The sequence below is a fragment of the Seriola dumerili genome, unplaced genomic scaffold, assembly GCF_002260705.1.
Source record: "Seriola dumerili isolate Sdu_G_001 unplaced genomic scaffold, Sdu_1.0 BDQW01000025.1, whole genome shotgun sequence".
Lineage (NCBI taxonomy): Eukaryota > Metazoa > Chordata > Actinopteri > Carangiformes > Carangidae > Seriola > Seriola dumerili.
In genome coordinates this window covers 16,014,738-16,033,372 of record NW_019174280.1, presented here as the reverse complement: position 1 = coordinate 16,033,372, position 18,635 = coordinate 16,014,738, and the positions used below count along the sequence as shown (strand labels likewise).

Sequence of the window (18,635 nt, the reverse complement as noted above, 5' to 3'; positions counted from 1 at the left end):
TTTTAAAACTTTTTATATTTTAATTTCCTATTGTCTGCATCTTCTTAAGGGTAATTTTGTCATAATTTTAAAATACCATTATATAACACATAATTTTATTTACATATTTTTCCCCTCATTGTTCCTCCCTTGTTGGTGCCCAACAGTAACATTACTGTACTATAATTATTAAATAGATGCAAAAAAAAAACGAGATCCTGAGACCCATTGTCATGCCCTTCATCTGCCGCCATCGCCTCATGTTGCATCGTGATGTACACAATTCCTGGAAGCATAAAACATCCCAGTTGTTGCATGGCCTGCGTAGTTGCCAGACATTTCACCCACTGAGCATGTTTGGGTTGCTCCGGACGTGCGTGTACGACAGCATGTTCCACTTCCTGCCAATATCCAGGAACCTGATCAACTATGTACAAAGGAGCTGTGTCGCACTGCATGAGGCAAATGGTATTCGCATCACATACTGACTTTTCTGATCTTCGACCCTCCTTCCGAAACAAATGCACATCTGTATCCTAAGTCACACACAGTTCAGTACCTAATAAATGCCTTTTTTCAAAATAAAACTACACATTTTAAAGTGGCCTTTTATTGTGACCAGCCCAAGGCACACCTGTGCAGTAATCACGCTGTATAATCAGCATCTTGGTATGTCACACCTGTGAGGAGGACAGATGATCTCGGCAAAGGAGAAACACTCACTAACAAGGATTTAAACACATTTGTGAAGAAGATTTGAGAGAAAGACTCCCTTTGTGTGGTCGGAAAAAGTCTTAGATCTTTAACAATGTACATGTAAGTAGTTGAACAGCAAAGTGTACTTAAAGTACTTTTTATATGAACGCTTTCATAGGATTACTGTCATTGATGCATCAATGTGTAAGCAACATTGTTGTAGTTAAGTCTGTTTTATCTGCAAAAACATCAATGTTAAAAAGACATTTCTGTCAGCAATTGAGTCCTAAAAGCCGTATTTACAGCACAGTGAGAATATTTTAACCTGTTTTTAATTTAAAACAACTCGTTTAAAAAGTATTAGAGTTGTGAGTGTCTGTAATTTGAAACAAGAAACTGTCGCTGTACTAGAATTACAAAAAATATGAAAGAAGTTCGTGTCTTTTGAAACCAATTTGAAATATTTCTACTGCTCTGACAAAAAAATAAACTAAATACTTTAAAAATAAATAAACAAATAATTTGCAAAATATGCTAAATAACTAGTAACTACAGAAGTCAAATAAATAATGGAGTAAAAAGCACAATGCTCCCTTCTGAAACGCAGTGAAGTAGATGAATAATGTAGCATAAAATGGAATAAAGCACAAGTACCTCAAAACATACGGAACTGGGGTTAATATACTTAAATACATTTACATTCCACCACTGGGTATTAGTTAGGCTTATTTTATATTCGGTGGTTCAGTTCTTCCTTCAAAATAGACATAGGTGTATTTCAAAATCTTATCTAACAGGAAGTTACCTTCCAGCTTCCTTTGGAATCCTGGCAGCTCAGATTAGTTCAACATCCTCCACTGCTCCCAGAACTAACCCAAAGGCGTTGTTAACGTGTCATGATGAAAGTAAAGCTCTCACTGTCTTTAAAACATTACTTAAACCCATGCTACTGCACGATGCAAAAAATATCACAGGAAGTCAGGATTTGGGCTGCTTAAATGTTGAATATATTCAATGATGACAAAAGGATTACACATTATTAGTCTGTATTACTGGCCACTGCCTTCAGGTGTGGTCTCAAATTGTGGCTTGTTTCTTGGCTCAGGTTTGGGAAATCTTTGTGGAATTAACCTTTCCTCTCCACCTCTGCCAAATCCACCCGGTTCAGTGTGTTCTCCTTCCTCTTTTGTGAGCTGACACCTCTCATACACTCAAAGGGCTCCTGTCCCTGCAGGCTGTGTTTGTCCAGAGAGGTCGCGTGCCAATGTAAATTTCCTCCTTAACCTCTGCTGTTTACTGAAGAGGTCAAAGCGCCTCAAGTATTAAACCAGTGGGAAGCACTTTATTTATTTCCCAACTAACACAAAGAGGTGACATTTTTGGGCTGCGGTTTTTAGGTGAGTAAGTTGAGGATACAAAACACAAACACAAACACAAACTTGAAAGATGAGTATCTTTATTAAAACTGACTGATGAGTCAGAGCCCATGGGCACATGTGGCATTCAAATGATCTGGCTGGTGCACTTGCAGGAGGCGGGACACCAAGAGGCCACATCCTTGTTGCTGCAGCCCCACTGCTGCTTCAGGTCAGCACAGTTGTTGTACTTGTCAGCGTAGGGACAGGGGTTGGCTGGGAGAGAGATAGAAAAAGAAAAAATTAATGGATGCATAAAGGACTGCATGGAAATGATCTGTAGTATTTTGTTTGACCTTTCTTTTCCATTTTTTGTCTAGTAAATCTCACAAAGGGATTGCTGAAGTAAAATATATCCCCACGAAACAGGAAGTAGCCATGACTGACTTTTCTATACTACTTAGCTGCCGTGCTAATAAAGATCAGGAATGCAATGATTATGAATGATTTAAAAAAAAAAGAAAAAAAGTAACTGCCATTTATTTCTTCTGTTGATACTTAAGTGTTTTGTTTCCGTCTGTGCTCAGAGAAACTTTGCTGGCTCCACTCACTGAGGTTTGACTCATCAACTTATAACTTGTATGTATTTTCAATTATTTACTTTTGCCTTTTGACTTGATTTGGTGTCATTTTATTGACACAAAAAATAATAATAATTTATTATTCCATTTATTGGCCTCTGAAGTGCATTAATAGAATAATTCCTGTGTATTCTGTGACTCCAATCTACCACTGTGATTCACGAGAATAGATGAGAAGATTTTTTATCTTTCAGCTCGGTATTTGCCACTTACTGCACAGTTTGTTGTCGCAGGCGTTGGGGCAGTCACCGCAGGAGGGTCCTGCTTTGTAGGGGCGAGCATACTGGTAGTTTCCACTGTAATGTAGGCCAGACCACCAAATATTAAACTTGACAGCATGAAGACTCACACTGGAAATCAGCCCAAACATGTCAGGGATGTGATCTGAGACAGCAGAGCTTTGAATGACTATTTAATGACCACTCAGGAAGGCATATGAGGAAATTAGATGCAAATTGCCCATTTGTTTCATTGCATTACAGCTCTATTGTTGCATCCACTTTATTAGTCATCTTTTTTTGCAAACTGCTACTAATGATCTTTTCAACATTACTTGTATTGGAACAGAACTTGGAGAAGGCTATCATGGTATAAAATGTACAAAAACCATGACACTTTTATAAGAAATCGAAAAGTAGATTCTTCCATTCCTTATTTTCCTTTTAACTCTCTAAATTTAGTATTACATAACAGGACTAAATGTATCAGATGCCCTGCATTCATTTAACTCAATGTACATATAAATAATCATGTACATTTAAAGTGACAAAACGTGCTATACTTACAATTTTCATTAACAAGAGAGACATACGTAGATACTGTATATTGCAAAATATTTTTTACTTACGGTGGGCAGTAGTGGCAGACGTAGAAATACTTGTATGCAGAGTTGGGGCAGTAGGCCATGGCACAGCCAATCTGGTTGGACCTGTACCAAACAAGCTGAGAGACAAAATACAAAATCACAAGGAGCTCGGTGCATAAATCCACAGTCACTACTGTTTTTAATGTTTGGGCTAATTCGTCCCCTTTTAACTCATTCTAGTTTTTAAATAGACTGTATTTTCCAGCAGGTGATGGTAAATGTGTATGTGAATAAGTCAGTATTAACTGGTGACAAACTGAATGTATCTGCACCTGTGTGTAATGTCCAATTACTCCTCCGTTGAGAGCTCCCACTCCGTAGCGCCAGTCCTTCACCTCGTCGTACCAGGACTGGATAGCGTTGCTCCAGGTGTTCTTGTAGCTGGACATGTACAGATTCTCTCCACAACCGCTACCTGCAGTCAAAAAAAGAGGAGTAAAAGAGACACTTCAGTCCTCACTATTATGGGCTCAATCGTCACCACTGCCCACTGTCTTTCTGAAAACCAGGGTCAAATCAATAACCACTCTTCCATTTATCACTCCTTCCACTCTGAATTTATTCAGGTCTTTGTAATATATATTTTTTTTTTTGAGTTAGTGGTGATAAAGTACAGTGGTTTGTATGTTCACTCTATACTCCCTCTTTATTAAATATAATGTCATGTAATTCCTTTTCATTCATTGTTGGTTGTAGTGTGCAGGGATGTTTCTAATGTTTTGCCCCATTTACAAACACGAGGTGGGAAGAATATTAGAAACACATTTCAGTATAATTCAGTCCAGTACAGCACCAACACTAACTATGACCTTAGGTTTTATAGGTGTACCTAATAAAGTCTGCTTGTACTTGATTCAGTCAAGGTAGATTAGAGGAAACACACAATAAACTACCATGTGAAAATAGTCTGCACATTTCATTTATTCACTAAGGCCTGATGTGTGGCTGAGTTTTTCTCATATCTAAAATACTTTGGATGTGGTGGACACAGTGCCTTAAATAGCTGCTAACTCAGAGTGATTTAATTAGCCTGGCCTTAGCCTGTGACATTTCAATGTCACATGATGCTGATTCACATGATTTTATGCTCTCACTACACTTAATAAGAATTTACTGCTCAAAAGAAATACTGATTCCTTGTTAATTTCTCACATAACATTGTAAAACCTTTTGAATAACACACTATTTCTGGCTCTCTACGTGCATATTGAAGAGACAGTGAGGCTGACTTTTTAAAAGGTACAGTATTTTTTTTTTTTTTTTAAAGAGAGAGAGAGGTGTTATCATGAACTTACTCCTGATCTCTCTGGAGCTGGCAGGGCTGTGCTTCATGGAGCAGGTGTTGGCCCATCTCTGAGCGGTGGCTGCAGCCTCCTCGTTCCAGCTCTGTGGGGAGCAGAGGAGAAATCGGCACATGTAGACCACCATAGTATGTACACCATGTAATCTCAAAGTGCTTTGTGCTTATCTGTAAGAGGAGTTTATTCTGCGCTGATATGCTGCATGAGGGAGCATGTGAAATATCAAATCCAGCACTAATACGTTAGATCAAATGTTGTCACTGATGTCCAGTGAAGCACATTATGCTTTTGAAATTTTAAAATAATAATAATGCACTTAATATTTTTTACCATTTTCAGCATGTTGCTAGCAGTAGGCTGAACTCCTCTCCTAAGAGCATTATGTTTGTTCACAATCTCACTCTGGTCTGAGGAGGAGGCCAGGATGGTGCCTAAATGAACACAAGTAAAGCATAAAAAAAACAAGATGGAGATCATTTTCAGAAACGATAAAAGCTGCTAATACTAAATCTTAGTGAAGATTGGTGTATGAAGAACAATTACAAACACTCACCCTCCTTTGCATATGATTTTCAGAGATGAGAGAGAAAATAGAGGTTAATCTATTGCACATCAAAAATACACATCAGTTGAGAAAAAGCTAATTTTAAAATATCAAAAGAATATACCTTATCATTTGCTCCACAATTAAACTGCTCATTGGACATGTCTTTTCACTTACCACATCCTCTGCCAAGGTGCCAGGCACCTGAAGAGCAGCAAAGAGGCCAAAGGCGCACAGGAAGCTGAAAGTGTACATAGTCATGTTCAAATTCAGGACTGTCCTCCTAGAGCCAGGTGTGATTTATATAGTCTGGACCAAAGACAGGTGAAACTGAACACACAAACTCAAGGGCATACTAATTTTCAAACAGCAGCCAAACTGAAGATAACAGTTTATCAACATGGCAACTTTGAGAAATCCTTAAATGTACATTTATTGCTCTCAAGGTTATCAGGAGAAGTGTGTAATGTCAAAAAGAACCTGGTATCTAAGTTATACTGTGATAATATCAAATATAAATGACATCAAAAAGTTAAACTAACAGAGCTCTGTGTCCTTGATGGCTGATGGAGATCTTTTTGACAGGGCAGGTCTGCATGGTTGGGTTGAGTCGAGTGTATGATGTTCCACGAAAGCTAGCAAAGAAGCTAATGATCATAAAAGTGTTATAATCCTGATGTCAACTTTAAAATTCAACTTCATCTGTCTTGCTTTTTCATTTTTTGTTTTAATGTGTGTACTCAAGACTATTGTCCTCAAGGGGAAATTTGCTTAGCAGTCAGGTGACACAGAGCATGCACAGATTTTAACTTAAAACATAATAAAATACATTAAACATATAATAAAAAATATGTAAACATTTGCTAAAAACCACACACAAGCATAGATCACATATACAGTGTATGTGGAGTGATGATCTACAATGATCAGCCACAACATTAAAACTAGTTACCGGTTTTAATGTTGTGGCTGATTGTTGTATACTGAAACACAAAACGACCACAAAGAGATGCAACAGTACCAAAGAGACACAAAGTTACCACAAAAGGACACTAAAAACATCACAAAGAGACACAAAACTAACACAAAGACATGCAAATTGACCATAAATGAGCACAAAACAATCTATAACAGACACAAAATAACCAAAGAGAGACACAAAACGACCACAAAGAGATGCAAAAAGACTACAAAAAGACACAAAACATCTAAAAAGATATGCTTCAGCATTGAATCAGTGTCAGCCATGATTGAAAATATGGCATGTATTCAACATTGAACATCATGATAGAATATATACAATATTATTATATATAAAACAATGCATATTTTCAGAATACTATATGCATTCAGACAAAAAGCAAGCTAATTTGTGAATTGTGTATTTTTAATATGTTGCTACCACCCCTGTGTTTGCAACTGTCCCCAGGGTTACAACATCTGAGTTCTTCTATTCAAATAAAAATTGTAAATGATATGTCATATAATTTTTTAATGATATGGGTAATACGTATAATATATAAAAGTTTAGTTAATTTGGTACAAATAGTCTTTGAGCAACTGAGAGAAATGCAATACTGTTGGCACTATTGATTGATTAATACAACAGATTTAGTGCAGTGACTACAGTATGTTGGTCTGCTCCCCTCCTGCGATGACAACTTGTAGGTACAACCTCTACTGCGCATGCGCAGAGCCGTTAGTCGCCTGTATTTGTTCCCAGACATCATCATCATCATCACAGGTTGAACTGAGCATCTTCTCCCACAAAGAGGCATCTCTCTCTGTCTTGTTATTTATTTATTTACTTGTGCTCTGTTTCTTTTTCTTTCCTCGCTGCTGCCGCTGCTGCTGCGGTGTCAAACAACAGCACGGAGGGAGTAGAAGCCATAAGATGAAGAAACGCTATGTGGACGCGAGCAGGCTACGGAAAATGAAAAAACTGAAAATAACGGAGAAGCTGTCTGAGAGGTAGCTAGCGCCGCGAGCCGCGTAGCCTGCCTGGCGGAGGCTGCTTTTGTTGTGGTCTTTGTGTGTGAAATTTCATCCCGCTCACCTGTCTGCCTCACATCCCATCGCTTCATCCCTGTCTGCCGTTTTTTTTTTTTATATCAACCACTCTGGGGGTTTTCATAGGCGTCAACACAGCTGAATTGAAGAGACGGGAGCGTAGAAATGTTTGTGCCGAGTTACTTCAGCCTACATTGTTTACAGAAAAACAGAAATAAGCAGCTGTGTGCAAGTTAACATCGGCCTGCTTCCCCTCCAGTCACTGTCTCCTGTGTCTTCTGTACGAATCATACGCACGATTAATACATAATGCGAGATATTAACAACTGTATTTTCATACCAGACTAAAGGAAAGCGGCTAATTTTGCACATAAAAGCATAATTTGAAAGCGTCTAGACAGAGTCGAGACAAGAAAAGACTCAGGAGGAAGAAACCACTTGTTTTAATGGTGCATTGTTTCACATAAAAGAAAAAGAGAGACCAAAAAAAATCAAAGCTATATCATTTATTTGGAAAATAAATGCAAACATGTCTTATTTGAATACATTTTACTTGAATTTGCAAGAGGTCAAATATAAAAAATTTTGCTCCTTTTGTTGTGAAATAGCTTGCCTGTTTGAAAGCTACTGTAAAAATGCCTTTTACATTATAAGGCAAATTTGAACTTGTATCAGGAATTTAAGATGCTGTTTTCCTTCCTTTCTCTTAAATATGAAGTATTGCTTTTTGTTGTTGTGGAATAACTTTTAATGTTTTGCAGTTACATTAAAAATCAATTTGTGGAGGAATAATTTTAATATTTTGCTGTTTAAAATACCAGTGGGATAAGTTAAAATGCCCTTTTGATGACATTATAAGGCGAATTTGAACTTGTAATAGGGTTTTTAAGATGCCATGGTGCTTCCTCTCTGTCCCACCTCATTCTGTCAGATTAAATACTTTTATCAATAATAAAATAATTGTGAATTAACTTAAGTATTTGCTAGCTATAATAAAAATGCCTGTAAGAAAGATTCAAAATGAAAACCCCTCTATCATTATTGTCAAAAGGAATATTTGAGCTTGGATGTGTCATAGGATGCTGTGGTGCTCCCTCTCTCCCCCAGATGAAATATTGCCATGGTTACCAAACAAAGAAGGGGCGATGTGATAGCAGCCTATGGACGAGCAGAACAAAGGAGGAAACCACAGCTCCTGTTTGGCTCGTGATCGCCTAATAAAACGAATGAGGGAACAGTCATTGTTCTTTACTGCCGCTACTGACTACATTTTTAAGATGCAGCTGGTCAATTAGGGTTTAGCACTGTGTATCCGATCTGTAGTGTTTTATTGGCTTATGTGTGTGTTTAAAGCCTTGGCTTAAGAGGCTTTCGTGTGTCAGTAATGTCTTTATTTACTCCAATCAGAGGCTAGACTACACATTTGTTTCACATCTGTCCAAACTGAATTGCTGATATTTGACATTTGAAAGCCACATTAATGGACTTTTTGTAATTTCTCTTTGTTTTTCTCCAGTGCGTACACCTTCCTGAAGTTTATGATGATGTGGACACTGGTGTTGCTGGCAGATTTCATCCTTGAATTCAGACTGGAGTACCTGTGGCCATGCTGGCTCTTCTTCGGGAGTGTATACACCACTTTCCACTGCCACGGGCTGGTGAGAGTCCCCACTGTGCGATTTTATATTGTGTGCAGTACGCCAGATGAGGATCATTTCCAGTGCATTTAACTAAATTAATGTTTTCTTTTGTTTGCAGGTTATTTGTATTGTTTTTGTTTGTGCTGCCTTCACTCTTGATATCTTTTGTTTGATTTTTGTTCCTTTGCACTGGCTGTTCTTTGTGGCGAGCACCTATGTATTATTCAATTACATATGGCACACAGGTGAGTATGTGGATTGTTTGTTTTGTGTTTTTGTTTATTTTTTTCCCCACATCTATGACAGAATATGTTTAACCTTACCGCTCATAAGAATGAAGTTTTGCTTGTAATGGATACGCTTCATTTTAGTGAGCTACTACAAATGTAATTTAATCAGCAAAGATTTCTTTGAATAAATATTACAGTAGACTCTTTCTCCCTCTGTTCACGTCTGATTATTTCACATTTCTTTCGCAGAGAAGGGCATCTGTATATCGACAGTTACCCTGTGGATTCTGCTTGTCTACACAGAGGCTTCACTTCGACTCAAAGACCTTAAAACTTCTCATGCCAACCTCTCTCATCTTTTTGCTGCACACTGGTAATGTTGATGTGTTCAAAATCACCCAGTATCCCTTTAGCAAGAGGAAAACTAATTCTCTAGATTAAGAATTCTTGCAGGGAAATAAATTGAACTGTCATAAAAAGCATTTGTATTAAACTTTTATGAATCCCCTTGTGAAATCATGAATCAACCATCAAGATGTTTGTGTACCATAGATTACAAGAGTAAATTCACTTTTATGCTTCTAGCTAAAGACCAATCAAGTATGATTTGAAATATTTAGAATATGCATATATTTATTAATAGAGTAACCATTAATAATAGAAATATGTCAGCCAAGATGCTTGTATCTTTATAATGTGGCACTCATATCCTAACCCTCTCTCTCTTTCCGTCTGTGTTCACATTCAGTATTGGATATCCTGTAGTATATTTGGGGTTTGATGCCACCTGCTACTTCACCAACATCTTTAAGCTGCGCATACAGAAAGCTGTGCAGAGTGAGAACGACTTCCACATGCACCTCCTGCAGCACTCGCTCCCTCCAGGCCTGCAGGTTTTCCCCAAGACTGGCACAGATGGCAGCAGCAGTAAGTCTGTGCATCTGCGCCACCCATTCATTTACACTTCAACCACCACGCTCACTGTTTCTCATTTCTTTTCATCTCAGTAACACCATGAAGGAATTTCTTCAGGTTTGGCACAAATGTTCACTTAGACTCAAAGATGAACTGGTGAGAATATGGTGGTTGAAGGTCAAGATAACTGTGACCTCAAAAATACGTTTCTGGCCAAATAACTCAAGAATTCATATGCTAATTATGAGAAAATAAATTTAATACATTTTATGAAAGTCCTTCAAAGTCTTGACTGGACACACATGGATGTAAACTGCAACTGGACTGGGTGGCTGATGAATGATATTGATATGAAAATCGATATTACTTTAGTGCATCAATGACATCCTCTAGATTTTCTATAGCTCTGAAAATATAACTATACATCACCCATTAGTATACAAGTTAATTTGCAAACTCTTCATACAACAAGACCAAAGAGGATCCCTGCAGAGATTTAGAGAATATTTAAAGGGGAAGGAATCATGTTGAATAAGGGAATTCACTAGTGTTTTGGGGGGTTTGTCCAGATGAAAACGATGACAGCAGAGCTGAAGTGAAAGCAAATACACAACAGTTTCCTATGAGGGGGGACTGCTGCTCATTTTCATACTTTCTTATACATTGTTCTTTGGTATAAATACTGCAGCAAAATCTCTAAAACACCTAAATGCAACAAACTGAACTCCCTCTACCGTTGCTCATACAAAAGGCAGCAGAGTGTAAATGTTGTTCAACCTATTGTGTTGTACATTTTCCAATCCCAGGCGCAGAATTCAGTTTAGATCTTTACTGTTCTGTAAGACAATAATTTTTGCAGCATAAAAACACAACAACATAAACACAATAAAAACACAATAAGATTATTGAAGAAGAGAAGAAAAGGGCTGGTACTAGACATGCCATTCAATGATGGCATTAACCTTTTTTTTTTGTTTGTTTCTGTCTGTTTTTGCAGACTCGAAATGGAAGATAAAGCCAGAGTCAAGTCAGTATCAGTGTCAGAACGGTGCTGTAGTGACCCATGACGAGGTACACACTGTGGATTGCCTCCAGATCTGCAGCGAGGAGAGAGCAACAGAGAAGGGAACACAGGAGGTGAAGTCAACTGAATCAAACCGACGGCCATCATCATCATCCAAACACAGTGTCAGTGAGTCCAGAGATTTGCTCCACAGTGGGGCAGGAGGACCAGAATCCTCTACAACCCCAGATAATCTACCTCAAGAGGAGCAGGGAAGCAAAGCCACACGGGCAGCTAAAAGCTCCTCGCCGAAAGCTCGCAGGGGCAGCACAAACACGCCTTCACCACCTGCAGCGAGGACTGAGAAGAAACAGAGATCCAGCTCAAAAACAGTCAGCCCCAACCGGGATGTGACAGACAAGAATACCACAGCAGCTCAGAATTACCACGCCGAACAGATGAGCAAGTAAGTCACAAATAATTCAGTTCAGCTGAGTTTGAAATTAGTCATGCGATGTTGAAATCGGTGCCAAAAAAAATCACATCTTTCTTTTCTATATTTCAGGCTGGAGCAGGAGCTGAGGAGGCTGAAGGGTGAGCTGCAGGCGACCAGGCAGAGCGAGCAGGAGCTTCGAAGTCACGTCTGCAACTTAACAAACAGCGAGAGGAGCCTGAGACCAGAGGTTTCCCTGCTCAGACAGTCCAACATGCTGCTCCAGAGCAAGTGAGTGATGCACCGAACCCACAGGGGAAAGCTTGTCTCTGGCTCCTTCTGTGGGCTGTTTGACACGTTGCATCAGTCTATAAATGAAAACTAAGACAGGGATGTATGCAAGCAGAAATGGGGCTAGGATTAGCAGGAGGCATGCAGACAGCATTTTGGGTTCACAGTTACTTGACAGATTTTTTTATCCTCTACCAGAGCAGGGCACCAATTAATATCACATCATATTTCATATTCAACTATTGTGGCTTAAAGTTGTCGTTCTTAATTCTCAAACTACCTGAATATTACTGAAATCTAAAATCTTGTCTGGTAATACACTTTTTTGAATAATTTATTTGAATATTTCGGTGTACTGTAATGAACATGGATTACAGTTTTGATTATGTTATTCTGAATACAATTATTTTAACTAACCATGGTAATTGTTTCATAGTTATCACAATATTAACACTCACTCTCACCAATTTTCTTTGGCTGTGCATTTTTTTAGCACAAACGGCGAATACAAGGCGTTGTTTTCCTGAGTTAAGACATTTTCTTTAAGCATATGTTATGTTTCTCTTATTGACACAGTTTTATCTTTAAAAAAAAAGAAAAAAGAATACACTAAGTTGCAAAAATCATGCTGAAAAAAATTGACTTTATAATTTAGTCCATCCAATTACAGATGAACTCTCGACACATTTCCTACATCAAAGCCACATCCACCAGCCAGAGGCTTTAAATCTTTTTGAGATGAGCATGTTATGCACAGTTTGGATCAGCGCCACCAGTTCCGATAAGACATGCTCCAGTTTTTAAAGCAAGGTGCTTTCCAGTGATTCAGCAACTACAAGGATGATGAGAGACACATTTAACTCCTCATGTCTATTTTCAAGATGTGCTGAAGTTAATCTCAAACAAGTCTATTTGGATGTGGTGGTAACCCACTTATTTCTTTATTTAATGCTGGTAGTTTTGACCTTATTTAAAGTGACGTTAATGTTTTTCCTTCAGGATTCTGTGTTTGACTAAAACCAAGCAGCGTGACAAACAGACCAGTGTGATGCTGGAGAAGAAGACCAGAGCAGAGACGGAGGCCAGACTCTCTGCTGAGAAACAGTTGGCTGAACTTCTGGCTCAGAAACTGGAGGAGGCAGCCAGCACAGCAAGGAGCCTATCAAACAGGTAAATCACACCTTTAAATTCCCTGCTAGTGAAGTGGCTTAGTGCATGAAAAGTAAAGCTGGATCTGCATCTTATTTGCTACTGAATAAAAATTAAATTCTGCTGTGACTGTATAGCCAAACATTTGAAGAAATGTTCAAATTATGCTCAATTTGCTTTCTTGCAAAGAGTTAGACATGGAGATTTGTACCACATTGATGTCTGTGTGTTTGATATGTAGCTACAGCTGGCAGCTGGTTAGCTTAGCTTAGCATAAAGACTGGAAACGGGGAAACAGTTGGCCTGGTTCTGCCTGGAGACACTTTGGTTTTTGTTTGATTTAAACAAACAAGATGTTAATTTGTGAGCTTTAGAGGTGCTGGTAGGCAGAGCCAGGCTAGCTGTTTCCCACTGCTTCCAGACTTTATGCTAAACCAAGCTAACTGGCTGCTGGATGTAGCTTCATATTAAACGTATAGATATGTGAGTGGTGTCAGTCTTCTCATTGAACTCTCAGCCAAAAAAAGCCACTCAAACATTTTCCTTAGATTTTTTTTAATGACCATTTTCATTACATGTATAGAATATAAAACATAAGGCCAATGTAAATACAAATGAAATGCCATGTTTCTTTCTGTGTGATCTGGTCTTCATTTCAAATGGAACCCCTCTCTTACTGCTCAAAACTGTTATTTTCTCCATCTCCTACACCAGGCAGGAACACTCTGAAACCCAAATGTTAAGGAAAAGAGTTAAAGATCTAGAGACAGAGTACAAACAACTACAGCTGGAGTATCAAGTGAAAGAGAGTCGGGTGGTAGATCTAGAGAGTGATGTTGAGGTATCTTTTTCCTCTGTTTGGGAATGAACTTGTGAGTGTCTGTGAGTCTCAAGTGGTCCAGTACTCAGTTGTCTTCAGTTTGGTCATGTAGTCATGTAGTAGTTTGGCTGTTTGAGTTGTTTCTGATTATTTTTTTTTATGTGTGTGTGATTCTTTGTGTTTGTAAAATTTATTAGAAAACTGAATAGTTTTGGGAGAAATTAAGTATTTTTTTACTTTTATTTTGGCCTGCAGTCAACATATTTAACTTTGTCATCACATCAGTATTATTGGTTGTTTTTGTCTGACATCAGGTGTGTGCATTGTTGTACTGTGTGATTTAATTTTAGTGGCATACTCTCCATGAAGCATGCTGAAACAAAAGCCAGGTCTTTCAGAAAAAAATAACAAAAAAAACATTGCATAGTTACTGAGTGCAGGTCAATAAAAGAAAATGTTAAAAGTTAATGTTAACACAGAAAGAATCATCCCTCAAAATATCTTTCTAATCATGTGCAGCTTTTGTGTTTTTTTGAATGGCTGGCCAGCTCATTATCATTGTGTGAAAATTGTTCTGTCTGTAGTCATTGGTTCCCTAAGTGAAAGAAACTAAACCCATTTCCAAAATAGTTCAAGTAAGAAATTTGAAAAATTGACTGAAATCTAAAAGCTGCAAAAAATACTTAGGAAACCAAAACACTGACTCCCTTAGGTGGTCACCACAGGAGGTAAAAACTGTCATTTTCAAGTTTCACACTTGTTCTCACTCTTGATGTGTTCTTGGACTCAGGCTTTGGGAAAGTACCGCTGTGTGGAGAAAGAGACGGACATGCTGCTGTCCACTCTGTCAGCCATGCAGGAGAAAGCTCAGCATCTGGAGTACAACCTGAGCGCTGAGACTCGCATCAAACTGGACCTGTTCTCTGCTCTGGGAGACGCCCGCAGACAGCTGGAAATCGCTCAAGGTTCACACACTTTGTCTTAACATAATATTACTTTTGCAACTTAATTTTAAAATCTTGCACATACTTAGTACTTTTGAACACTCTACTTACCTATCTGCCCACCTCTACTTGGCAGTATACTGTGGTCATGTCTGTTTGTCCTGTTTGGAAATCTAAGAATCAGATTGGAATTAAATTTGAAGAACAGGTTCTTTATGGGAATCTAGGGCTAGAAGCACCACCAAGTGGTCTTAAAGCAGTTTCTTAAATTTTGGCTCAACTCCTCAACATTCAAGTGTTTTTTCACCAATTCTACTAAAACAGTTCCCCAGCCAAGGTAATGATGTATTTAGATGAAAAACATAGTTATTAATCTGTTCCAATTCTATTCCAATTATTATTTAGCAGCTTTTATGAATAATTTATTTCTCTTTCTGTTCCTCTGATTCATAGATTTCACCTGTTGATTAACAGTCATGCAGGGGACTTTAACAGTTGAGACAGCGCCTATATATGAGGGTGTTTTTTTACATTTGGGGAAACTTGGAGGCAAAATGGCATAACTCATAAGAATGAGTTTAGATACACAATATTATGAATTGGTGCAAATCAAATACATTTGTCTATCCTACAGATAAAGTGATGAAGCAGGACCGGGAGATAAGTGAGATGAAGCAGAAGATCGCGGAGGTGATGGCCGTCAGCCCCGGTGTTTCCTACATGGCACCTCGGCCTCCGGTGCCACAGTATCTCACCAAGTTACTCAACTCTGAGCGCTACATGCTGAATCCACGAGCACTGATGTACCAGTGTCTGAAGAAATAAAGGATGCCAGATCGTCAGACCTCCTCGTCAGACCCACCCATCCTAAAGCATGAGAGGGAGGGGTTTTATGGATTTCATTACAGAGCTAAATGACACCACAAAGTCATCTACTTCTTGCCATGGGTGGAACCAGAACGAGCCTCCAAAGGTTGAATGCCTTCAGCTGCACTGATGGTGCTAAGTTGACATGGTTCTGTATATTTCATGTTTCCTCCCACAGGGAAGGTTGAAGAGTTTCACTCCAAAATTATTTATCTGATATGCAGAGCTGCTGTAGGCACAAGTTTTATTTGAAGATACACCCGTCCTAACAGTGTAAACCATCTAATTGGGATGCAGGAGAAAAAGCACATCTCTAATAGTTTAAACATTAGAGGTTTTTGGTGCTTTTTACACAAGAGACAAGTGAATAAATGAAGTGTTTCCTAAATAGCTGTAAATGTTTTGTCTGAAAAGCTGGATCCATGTCACAGTTTTCTGGTTATTTAAGTTCAAAATCTGCAAGTAGATAAATCTCACTGCCCTACAGACCCACTAACAAGTCACCTACTGCAGCTTAAAATACCTGAAGACAACTCTGTACAATGTGGTTCCTAGCATGAAAGTAAAATTAACCATTCAATGTTATTCAAATCTTATTCTAAGTATTATTATTCTTATTCTTATTATCATTATTATACAAATTAGTGAGATTTCAAGAAATATAATCACCTTTGTTTTAATTATTATTACAGAATTATCTTGATCTGCAGTGATACTGATAAAATCTTTCAAAATAACATGGTCAAATTTTAGCTGATTCCTGAGTCAAATGATTTTTGGTACTTATTAGAAGAAAATGATCTAATATGCCTTTTTACTTGTCATAATGGGAAGAGGACAGGCATTATTAATAACATGAATGATGGCTCTGTTCTGTTCAAGTGTCCCAGTAAGCTTTGACAGAGTGACAGTGAGCCAGCATGCACGATACCAGGACCCTGAAACTGGAGCAGCTAAATAGAATTCAGTCATTATTAATTACACGTCTGCTTTTCCTACTGTGACATGTCAAAATGTCTTCTCTGGAAAAAAGGCTTATTAATTAAAATGTATGTTCTTAAGTGTTTAAGATTTCAAGCTGCAACAGTTAGATGTGAAAACTGTGGACCATATCTCAGTTCATGTCATACTCTAGTATGATTATAGAGAAATGATATTATAATAATGAATTATGTCCTAGCCCTAGTTAGTTCTGTTTATGGACTTCCATTTAATTTAAAATTTAAAGTACACATTAATTTGATAAAATTGAAATATACTACAGACAAGTCTCTTAAAGCATAAATCAAATTATTATCTGACAACATTAGCATATTCTATTTTTTTTAAGTATGCAACAGGATGTTATTGTCGGTGCCTGTAAATACAGGATTAAAATTATTTGAATTGTGCTGAAATTCAGACAAAAGTCATGGGTTCATTAAAACAACACTTTTTAAATCTAAATTATACCATTTTTTGGAATGAGACCCTTCAGAGCAGGAATATTTCTATTTAAGAGGTGCCATCGTGTTCTGAAATTTCTAGACTACTCTGTGGAAGTTTCCTGTGGACAGTAAATGATGTGAGTGACCTGATGATGTTGAGGAGATGCAGTAAAAGGAGCTCACTGTGAGCGGTGGTTATCTCTGCTTGTTTCCACTGACAGCTAATAACTACATTTTAATGCATGGCAGCTCTCTGCTTCACAGCGGCAAACTCTGAGAAAAGAGAGAGTGTGAAAAAGTGAAGTGACTTTGGTTGGTTGGCCAGAATTCGACTTTGTCCATGACTTAAAGTGGAGTTGTGAATAACAAGGAATGGTGTTGGCCAAACATGGTTCATGAATTTAATTACTGTGCCTATATACATTACTTTCAAACTGGGAAGTAAAACACAAATTTAATGTGAAAGAGTAATGTGTTTGAATTGAAGTGCTATGTACTGTTTTTGTAGTTTATTGTTTCGTTTTTTTTTTTGTTTTTTTTTACTCAATGTACAGAATTGACAATACCCACGTCGCTGAAAAACACTCATTGGATGTCACCATTTTGGTAGCTTTTTATTTAGGGTGTGTTTCTAGGGCGTTTTATATGAAAAATATTTTTTAAGTCTCGCTGTACTTTTATTATACTGCTGTAATTTTGTACGGCAATGTGTTTGTCAGCATGAAATGTGTTTTATTCAACTGTTATTTGAGCACACATTGTGACTTTAAGTATGTACATGAATATACTTGTACAAGGGCTACAGTTTTTTTAAAATTTTGAACAAATTGTTAATTCAGACAGTGATGCTCTGAGGATAGAGATCACGCTCCTGATACACCAGGATGGGTTTTTGTATAAATGATTTAAATAATGAATTTTGTTCGATTTATGTGTCCGTGTGTACATTATTTAAGTTAAAATGTAAGACTAAGTTGCAACTTAATTTTCTAATCCTTATGACATAACTACACTAAGACGTACCTACTGCAAAGGAACTTACAATATGAATCCACAGTGAAATTGACCTTTGGGATATACAATGTCATCACTTCATAATTTTATCATATTAGACATTTGTGTTAAATTGAGTCATAATTAGAAAAGAAAATGAATTCTTGAGTTATGGCCAAAAATTTGTTTTGTGGGGTCATAAAATTGAGTGAAATTAATAAAATTACATTTACTCAAATTTAATGAAATAAAGTCAAATTTACTCAAATAGATAAAATGTAGTCAGTTTACTGAATTAAATTACATTGAGTCAAAATACTTACTTAAAATTAATTTCTTAAAAAATGGTATTTTAAATATTTTAAATAAAATGTATTTACATTAATTAAATTAAACCAAATTACATGAAATTAAATTTTAAATTATTTACTTTATGAATTCATAAACTAATAAAATAGGAATTTACTCAAATTCAAATATATTGAATCAAATTAAATAAATAAAATTGAGTTAAATTTATACAATTAAATTA

General features: G+C 37.3%; 2 protein-coding genes across 5 annotated transcripts; one reads left to right on the top strand and one right to left on the bottom strand.

Moving 5' to 3' along the window:
• Positions 1-2,135: 2,135 nt before the first annotated feature.
• LOC111240309 (serotriflin-like) lies at positions 2,136-7,475 on the bottom strand. Of its 4 annotated transcripts, none has more exons than XM_022770268.1 (9): positions 7,438-7,475; positions 5,559-5,622; positions 5,391-5,394; positions 5,168-5,268; positions 4,832-4,922; positions 3,809-3,951; positions 3,519-3,613; positions 2,885-2,967; positions 2,136-2,306 (listed from the first exon to the last, which is right to left on the bottom strand). In XM_022770268.1, exons 1-9 carry the CDS (start codon positions 7,455-7,457, stop codon positions 2,179-2,181), a joined length of 729 nt encoding a protein of 242 aa, XP_022625989.1. In that variant the 5' UTR covers positions 7,458-7,475; the 3' UTR covers positions 2,136-2,178. The 4 variants fall into 4 exon arrangements, with proteins under 4 accessions (XP_022625989.1, XP_022625988.1, XP_022625990.1 ...); XM_022770267.1 differs by lacking the exon at positions 7,438-7,475 and adding an exon at positions 5,924-5,996; XM_022770270.1 differs by lacking the exon at positions 7,438-7,475 and adding an exon at positions 5,924-5,996 and having other exon boundaries at positions 2,229-2,306; positions 3,519-3,599.
• Positions 7,085-17,590, top strand: LOC111240310 (macoilin-1-like). The gene is made up of 12 exons (XM_022770272.1): positions 7,085-7,125; positions 7,252-7,352; positions 8,908-9,049; positions 9,150-9,276; positions 9,511-9,634; positions 10,010-10,188; positions 11,174-11,645; positions 11,745-11,903; positions 12,903-13,073; positions 13,767-13,893; positions 14,663-14,837; positions 15,451-17,590. The coding sequence occupies exons 2-12, from the start codon at positions 7,276-7,278 to the stop codon at positions 15,639-15,641; spliced, it is 1,944 nt and encodes a 647-aa protein (XP_022625993.1). The 5' UTR covers positions 7,085-7,125; positions 7,252-7,275; the 3' UTR covers positions 15,642-17,590.
• Positions 17,591-18,635: the final 1,045 nt, after the last annotated feature.

Bases quoted from the DNA above. Each gene is read 5' to 3' on its own strand.
- LOC111240309 (XM_022770267.1), bottom strand. From the start codon at position 5,979: ATGCAGACCTGCCCTGTCAAAAAGATCTCCATCAGCCATCAAGGACAC. The intron at 3,952-4,831 runs GTAAGTTCATGA...TTTTGACTGCAG, and splicing joins CAGCTCCAGAGAGATCAGGA to GTAGCGGTTGTGGAGAGAAT. The intron at 3,614-3,808 runs GTGCAGATACAT...TTTGTCTCTCAG, and splicing joins TAATTGGACATTACACACAG to CTTGTTTGGTACAGGTCCAA.
- LOC111240310 (XM_022770272.1), top strand. From the start codon at position 7,276: ATGAAGAAACGCTATGTGGACGCGAGCAGGCTACGGAAAATGAAAAAA. The intron at 9,635-10,009 runs GTAATGTTGATG...GTTCACATTCAG, and splicing joins CATCTTTTTGCTGCACACTG to TATTGGATATCCTGTAGTAT. The intron at 11,904-12,902 runs GTGAGTGATGCA...TTTTTCCTTCAG, and splicing joins AACATGCTGCTCCAGAGCAA to GATTCTGTGTTTGACTAAAA.